Source organism: Panicum virgatum, chromosome 4N (assembly GCF_016808335.1).
Source record: "Panicum virgatum strain AP13 chromosome 4N, P.virgatum_v5, whole genome shotgun sequence".
In the NCBI taxonomy this organism is placed as follows: domain Eukaryota; kingdom Viridiplantae; phylum Streptophyta; class Magnoliopsida; order Poales; family Poaceae; genus Panicum; species Panicum virgatum.
Window position 1 is genome coordinate 44,269,653 of NC_053148.1, and position 8,308 is coordinate 44,277,960.

An 8,308-nucleotide genomic window follows, 5' to 3' on the forward strand; every position below is an offset into this window, starting at 1 on the left:
CGTTGGGGGGGCGACAGGCCCCCCTTTTTTTCCAGGGACTTTTATTTTTCCAGGGACCTATTTTGAGCTATTCGAGCATGTATTCGTCATCATCGTCGGCAAGATCTCGGCCGCTAACTCCTACCGCACGTAACTTGTCCTTCATTAAATCACAGGAAAAAATCGCAAAACCTTCCCTTATTTCACGAGTATTATGGAACCCACAAACATAATAAGTTCACATCAATAATATCTATAGAAACAAATGACAAGTAACCTACCACAATCATAAACATCGGATACAAATAAGCGGTCCACAGCTATCTCATTACAAATAAACATCATATACATCTAACCACCCCTAGGGCGTCGGACCCTCTTAGCCCTCTGCTGGGCACGGACATGTCCCTCGGAGTAGGTGAGAACATCCAGAGACCTCACCTGTCGCTCAGGACGCGCAAGGGGCTGCGGTGTCTGCTGCTGAGAGATCCCAAGTGGTGCTCCTCCTAGCTGTGAATACCCCAAGACATCGGGGTCACCTTGCGGGGCAGGCTCTTCTGGACTCAAGCTGTCGAAGTCGTCTAAGGTGAATGTCTCGTTATCTGGTCGAAAGGAGGAAGAAGAAGGTCCGGCGCCCGCATCGGGGTAGAATCCTACGCAAAAAATGTGGATGTTAGCGTACGCTCGTATATTTCGTAATGACATGTAGAAACCGAAATACGAAGCATAAATTAACCTGTGTAGGCCGGTATCTGTGGCCCCGATACCATCCCTGGATACGGTCCACCAACTGGTGTTGTCCCTCTAAACATTCCAGTATGGCCGAACGCAGTAGCTGGATCGTATCTTGTATGTGATATTAGTAAATATGTAGGAACACTTGATGTAATTTTAAAGAGATATGTACGTTACCTGCACTTGGGAAGAACTGCGACGTCGGCCCGTGCATGGTCGACGGACACGGGAACGACGACGAGGTCTGAGACGACCCGTGGCTGTCTTCGTACTGCACACGGCTTCCGAAGTTGTGCGCTACCTGACGCAACTGATCACGCTACCTCGACCATGCCTCTGTCTGCTCAAACTGGGTCATTGGGGATCCGGCACGTACCCTCGTCAGGTAAGTCGAGCAGTCCGTCTCCATCATGTTGCAAAGGCGAAGCTGCATCAATTCAGTAAAGTTACAAACACATGAATTATCTTATGAATATGATTATATATATGCAAATATGATCAAGAGACTCACCGCGCCAGCTAGTGCCTCCACGTGGTGCCGGGCATAGCCATCCTGAGGCCTCGCTTGGTGTGGCTGCGGGTGAGTGTCAACAAAAACCAGACGAGCCCGAGTCCGGGGTAAGTACCAGGTGAGGTAAGCCCTAAAGGAGCTATCTGTGTGTGGTCCTGTTGGATGGACCAAGTGCTCGTCTGCCTGTTCCCATTGGTCCACCCACGGCTGGATCTTGGTGAGCCAATCATCAGAGCACGACAAGCCACTCCTTGACAACCTACAAAGTGGACCACGAAGAATCGTTAGATTCGACACGAATGTATGAGCCAAGTTCATTCATAATTACCTGTGGTCCTGCCGACTGACACGCTCCAACGCGGTGGGCACCGGAAACTCCTGGCGCTGCCCAAACTGTCTCCTGACTCTCCAGGTGATCGCGGGTGCGGGTTGATCGGACCTGCTTCGTCCACGCGGTCAACCAGGGCAAAACGGGCCTCCAGCTCATCCTTCCACGAGGCCGCCACCACACGCGGACCTACAGCCTCCCCGACGATAGGGAGGCCGAGGAGGTAGGCCACGTCCTGTAGCGTAGGAGTCATCTCCCCACACGGGAGGTGGAACGTGTGTGTCTCCGGCCTCCATCTGTCAACGAGCGCCGTCAGGAGGGATCGGTCGAGCTGAATAGGCCCAACCTCGACAAGACGGCTCAGAGTCAGTAGGCCGGCCTCACGTAACCTGCAAAAAAATAAAAAATGTCGAAACAAAGGAATACCGACGAATACAAAAGTGATAAACAATAATATTTCATTACATACCGGTCACACCAATCGTGGTGTATAGAGATCGCCTCGCCGGGTGGACGAGGACGTAGCACCTCTAGGGCTCGGTGCTCAACAGCTGCAAAGTAAGACCTGTGGCTCGAGTCGATCACTGGGTCTAGCAAGGAGTCCATCTCCATACCTGCATTCAAAAATTTATGAGAACACATAGGTAAATATATATTTCATACAAACTGGACACATAAATACAATAATACTTCATTATATACCTGCCATATTTCATTACTACATATTACAAATAATGAAATACAATTGTGGATCATGACACCGAATGCCTTCCACGAGCAATTCTCGCCGATGCTCGTCTGAACGTAGGAGGTGCTCCATCTCTGGGATTTCCGGAAGGACCGACGTCAGCAGCATCGTGAAGTGCATTCTGAGGACACTTCTTGTAGTTGTGACTCAATGATCCACATTGGCTGCAACGCTTTTGTGCCTTGCTTGCTTCCGACTCGTCCATACCATTCCGAATACGACGTGTCTGACGACGGCCTTTGCCTTTCTTAGTGGCTGGATCAGGAATAAACATCTTATTCTCATTATCCTGAGTGAAAGGCCCCACAATGGAACATTTCCAGTTTGACTTCCATTTTCCCTTGAATGCATGTACTCGCCATGGACATCCAGCATTCACACACTTCACCTCATATTCTTTACTGCCAGACTTTACGACTCTGAATTCTCGTTTCAATGAGATTGCCCATAGTCTCACAGCATCTTTTACGGCTTCAATGTTTGGATATGTTGCACCTTGCACTACCTCATTCCCTCTGTACTCCCACTCCTGATTTCGTACATCTTCTGCGACATGACTGCCAAAACCATGCTCTTTCCACTCTTTTGGCAATGAGTACTGCTCGTCATCAGATGAGTCCTCATATTCTTCCATCTCTATTGCGGTTTGGTCTTCTGCCTCCATCTTGTCCAGAATGCTATGTATCATCTCTCCCTCATCAGCAAGGCACTGTGATCCCATGTTTTGGTTCTCTGTCTCTTCTGACTCATCTTGCTCAACATAATTGGTCTCTCTTCGAATACTCGGAGTTCCTTGATCTGCACAATGTTGGATTTCATTTCGTGTCTTCTCCCGGATTTGAACAAGAATGGCCAGAGGCCACCCACGCTCTAGAGCTGCTTGCATGTACTTCTGCCAGTCATCAGTGCTGTGTATCATCATTAATTCCCATAATTCACTTTCTACCTCCCAATTAACAAGAGACTGGACAGTGATCACATGTGTCAACGGATCAACATGGAACCCACGCTGCAGCCACTTACATATAGAACCAAAACTCCTTTCCAGAGGTTTATCTATGCCGCTAGATGTGCGCTTAAAGGCAGAAAGATCTACTCCATTTGGCCCATACATAACATTGTATTCACCATAAAATACTTGAAACTGCATCTTGCTCGACATATCTGTATATCACATAATACTTATCAAGTTATACTCTTTACTTCACTACCTTATTCAATAATCCGTAAAAACTAAGTATGAAATTCAATTACAACGTATAAGTATTCATAACTACGTGATGACACTCAAATTCTATACTGCATAAATGGTTCTACTAATTTTCTAAACTAATTTACTACTACGTAACTACAAACTAAAGTATCATTGAACTCCTACTTAAATGGTTCTACTATAACACTAATTAAATCAAATTACTCATATTAAAATACGTAGTACTTAAATATAACAATATTTAAACTAAATGTACTAACCTGCAGATCACAAGTGCTGAATTCGGCAGGGCTTCGCCGCTTTCCTTCTCCCCACTCCTCTCTTTTTTTCTGGATTTTTGGTGGAATTTTCGGGCTCAAATGAGGATGGAAGGGGAGGGCTTGAGCTTATATAGGGGTACCCCCGGTCGCCCGCGAGGGGGGGGGGCGACAGGCCCCCTGCCGCGCCCGTGGGCTGGGCCCAGCGGCGGTCGCCCGTGGGCTGGGCGACAGGCTCCTGTCGCCCCCCCCCACGGGCGACAGGTTTTTTTTATTTCCAGGGACCTTATTGCGAATTTGAAAAAAAAAATTCACTTAAGGTCTGTCGTCCTATGGGGGGCGACCGGGGTATTTTTGAAATATTTCAAAACGGACATATATTTTTGAAATTTTAATTTTTAAAAAATATAAAAATGAAAAAAATTCTGTCCTAGAGCTGACAGGACAGCGAAGCCTTTGCTCCTGGGCTTTTTTCTTGCCCACCAAGTTTAAATGGGCCTACAAAAAATCTCGGGCCGAGTGATAAAGATTTCCGGCCTAAATATGTATGGGCTGCCCCTCCTACCTCCCTTTTGGTGGGCCAAGCAAGCGCTCCGGATGATCCCGGCCGTCTGTCCAAACTCTCAAACACGGCAACGAGTGAGCCAACACGTTCGCAATGCCGCCCTCCTTCCACCTCGCGCTCGCGTTCCCCTCCACTCCCCAGACCCCACTTCGTCTTCTCCGCTCCGGCGCTAACCGCACCCACCTTCCCCACAAGCCCAAGGACACCCCTCCATGGCCGCAGTCTCCGCGCGGCTCCGCCTCCTCCTCCTCGGCGTCCTCCTCGTGCCGTCCCTCGCCGCCGCTCAGCCCCGAGCTTTCGGAGGTACCGAGGCGCCTCCAATGCTTAGCTTGTAATCGACGTTATCCGCCTGTGGGGGGCTGACATGTGCCGGGTGTATGTGTGGCTTGGGTTCCGCAGGGGCGCCGCCGGTGTACGCGCGGTACCTGGTCGACGCGGCGGCGATGCCGGCGGTGGAGCTGTACGACTACATCGTGGTGGGCGGCGGCACGGCGGGGTGCCCGCTCGCGGCGACGCTGGCGGGGTCCGGCGGCGGGCGCGTGCTCCTGCTCGAGCGCGGCGGCGCGCCCAGCGAGTTCCCCGCGCTCGCCACGGCCGGCGGGTTCGTCCGGACGCTCGCCATGGCCGACCCGGCCCCGGAGTCCGACGCACCCGCGCAGGGGTTCACGTCCGAGGACGGCGTCCCCAACGTGCGCGCGCGCGTGCTCGGCGGAGGCACGGCCATCAACGCCGGCTTCTACTCGCGCGCGCACCCGGAATGGTTCCGCGGCCACGACGCCGAGGTCGGTTTCTGTTCTGACACCAACCAACACTTCTCCTTCCATCTGCGATGATTGTGTTGGGCGATGCGGAGATCGAGTGATTTTCTTGCTCGACTGCTGGAGGTTCAGAACACCGAGGTGACGAACTGGGACATGCGGCTGGTGAACGCGTCGTACGAGTGGGTGGAGAGGCACATGACGTTCCAGCCGACGGTGCGCGGGTTCCAGGCGGCGGTGAGGGCGGCGCTCCTGGAAGCCAACGTCACGCCGTGGAACGGCTTCACGGTGGACCACGTCGCCGGCACCAAGGTCAGTGCCACCACCTTCGATGCATCGGGCCGGCGGCACAGCGCCGCGGACCTGCTCGCCTTTGCCCGTCCTAGCCGTCTCCGTGTCGCCACCCGTGCTACAGTTACTCGTATCATCACCAACCCGATTGACCCTGGTGAGAGATGCATTCTTCTAGTAGTAGTACTTTCTTCGTTTCTTCCTGATCGTTGTGATAATTTGGGAAAAAAAGTGTCTTTATGACTGAGTTTTTTTTTGGGAGAAGTCTTTATGACTGAGTTTGGACTATTATATTGCTGCATTGTATTTGAATTCAACTAAGATTGCCATTGTGGATTTAACAAACAAAATTTACAGCTAAAACCCTTTCTGGTTCGGTGCTGCTCCGTCAATTCGATAAAAAGAATCTTGGTTAATATGACTTCAGATTTACTAGTTAGCAAAATGCATCAAATTTTTCGTCAGTGGACTGTTTTGTAGCAGTACTAATTTAGCACTTACTGTTTACTTGTGACTGAATGAACTGTCTTCCGTTTTGTTGTATTGGTCAGCTGCACGCCATGGAAGATCTCCACAACCAACAATAGCAGCAATTGGTGTTGTGTACCAGGACCGTCTCCTCGATCAGCACCAAGCCCTCCTGCGCCCAGGTGGGGAGGTAATACTTTCAGCAGGTGCCCTGGGGAGTCCCCAGCTGCTTCTTCTAAGCGGCATTGGCCCTGCCAGTGATCTTTCCTACCTCGGCATCCCTGTCTCTGCCGATCTCCCTGATGTTGGCAAGCACATGTTCGACAACCCTCGCAACGGCATCTCCATCATCCCATCAGTCCCGATCGATCACTCCCTCATCCAGGTCGTCGGCATCCCTTCAGCCAATGGAGCTGCCTCCTACCTTGAGGCGGCATCGTACATTGTCCCACTAGCTCCGGCGTTGAGATCAGCTGGTCCTTTCATCGGCTCGTCTTCACCACTCTATGTTACAGTGGCAACTATCATGGAGAAGGTCCCTGGACCTTTGTCTGAAGGTTCGCTATGGCTCTCATCAACGAATCCATTGGAGAGCCCCCCTCTGCGGTTCAACTACTTGAGTCGCCCTGAGGATTTGGCGCGCTGCGTCCTGGGCGTGCGCCGTGTGGCACAAGTGCTTGAAGGCAGAGCATTGGACGGGTTCCGCTCACCGGTTGGATCGGATAACCGGAGAGCGGCAGTTAGGAGGGATTTCAGGATTGTTGGGATGGCGCTGCCGGTAGAATGGAGAACGGATGACAGAGCTCTAGCAAATTACTGCCAGCAGACCGTGGCCACGCTGTGGCATTATCATGGAGGGTGCGTCGCCGGCAAGGTGGTTGATAGAGATTTTCGGGTGATTGGCACCCGTGCACTTCGTGTGGTTGATGCTTCAACATTCAGTGAGACACCTGGGACGAACCCGCAAGCTACAGTCTTGATGATGGGCAGGTATGAACTTCCTCATTCATTTCCAGGTAAATTTCGTTGGTAGAAAACTACATATAGTGTAAAAACGTGAAGTATACCACTACATGATCTGATGACCATCCATCGACCTTGTAGATGCTATCTTTTAGTATTTGAATGGCACTTTGAACCTGATTGGCAGTGGCTGTATCTAAAGCAATGTGTTTAATGTTCAATGTGATTGTTTTGTTGGCAATGTTGTAGTAGGCATTAACATGGAACCCGTGCTTACTAATGCTGAACAGGTATGTGGGGTTGAAGATGATTGAGAGACACAGCGGAAGGCCAGTTATACCATCATAGCCCTCATCCAAGGCCTGAAAGGTTGACCCTGCAGCCAGTTTTTCTATCAACATGTGCGGAGTGCACCATATGTTTCCTTCAACCCACACTGCTCCCTGTTTCTGTTTTTCTTTTTCCTACTAGTATGCTGTATAGAGTACCAGCATAGCATGGGCATCCTTTTCGTGTGTGCATAGTGATGGGAAGGGAAGCGGGAATCGAGACAACAGCCTGGAGATTGCATTTTTGGCTAGTGAATTGTGTTACTGAAAGACATGTGGTTAAGATGTTCTGATGAGTGAGTGTAAAGGCTAGGAATTACGTGCTTTGTGATGTCTACGAACATGGTAATTCTCATGACTTCATGAGAGCTCCATGCCTCCATACGTACCAAACTCATTCAGGGGACGATTTTGGTTAATATTGCAGCATAACGAGAGAACAAAGGATCTGTTCATGAAGGTCATCACTTCTTTGGAGATGGTAGCTTTAGAACTGTTTGCGACTTTGCGAGTCATGGATGGAAGCATAATAATAGACTTTGTCAGGCTTAATTTTATTTTTTGACTCTCCTGCTAATCCAGCTATTGAAGCTTGGAAAAATATAATAATTGAAATCTGTGTACACTAAACCGTAGAACTCGGAAAATTCCATTATCCAAAAAAAATCAGATCGTTTAATCATCATAATTCACAGGTTTGAGAGCATTTGTAAAAACAATGATTTTTTATCCAACCTTCATAATCATGACGTGAGCATGCCCATGTTTTTAATATGCACGAACGGTTGGGTTTTTGTCAGTCAGATTGGAATGAAGTTGTAGCTCAAGATGAAATGTGAGTTCTTGTCAGCTAGGTCGAAATGAAAGCTCAAGAGTCAAGATGGGAAAACATGTTTTCTTGTTTCACTATAAATCACATAGAGTAAAGTATTAACATCATTAGATTTATTATAAAAAGCTTTTTTTCATAATGTACCTTATATTGGTGCTGTCCCACGAACCAAAGAGGAGACGGGGAAAAGGTAAAGCAGCGGGAGGAAGACAGCGACTGCGCAAGGGGCGCTCGGGTCCACTGTCAGCGTCGTCGTGCGGCCGACCAATCGCGCGCGGGTGCGGCTGACCCTTCCACTGTGCTGGGCTGGACTTTTGCGGTAACGGGGGGC

General features: G+C 49.7%; 1 protein-coding gene across 1 annotated transcript; it reads left to right on the top strand.

Moving 5' to 3' along the window:
• Nucleotides 1–4,445: 4,445 nt before the first annotated feature.
• On the top strand, nucleotides 4,446–7,600 carry LOC120671531 ((R)-mandelonitrile lyase-like). Its single transcript, XM_039951896.1, has 4 exons — nucleotides 4,446–5,118; nucleotides 5,227–5,542; nucleotides 5,937–6,843; nucleotides 7,107–7,600. The coding sequence occupies exons 1-4, from the start codon at nucleotides 4,714–4,716 to the stop codon at nucleotides 7,162–7,164; spliced, it is 1,686 nt and encodes a 561-aa protein (XP_039807830.1). The 5' UTR covers nucleotides 4,446–4,713; the 3' UTR covers nucleotides 7,165–7,600.
• The last annotated feature ends 708 nt before the right edge of the window (nucleotides 7,601–8,308 follow it).

Excerpts from the sequence above, each read along its gene's own strand:
- LOC120671531 (XM_039951896.1), top strand. The coding sequence starts at position 4,714 with ATGTGTGGCTTGGGTTCCGCAGGGGCGCCGCCGGTGTACGCGCGGTAC. Across the intron at positions 5,119-5,226 it reads TCCGCGGCCACGACGCCGAG|AACACCGAGGTGACGAACTG; the intron begins GTCGGTTTCTGT and ends CTGGAGGTTCAG. Across the intron at positions 6,844-7,106 it reads ACAGTCTTGATGATGGGCAG|GTATGTGGGGTTGAAGATGA; the intron begins GTATGAACTTCC and ends AATGCTGAACAG.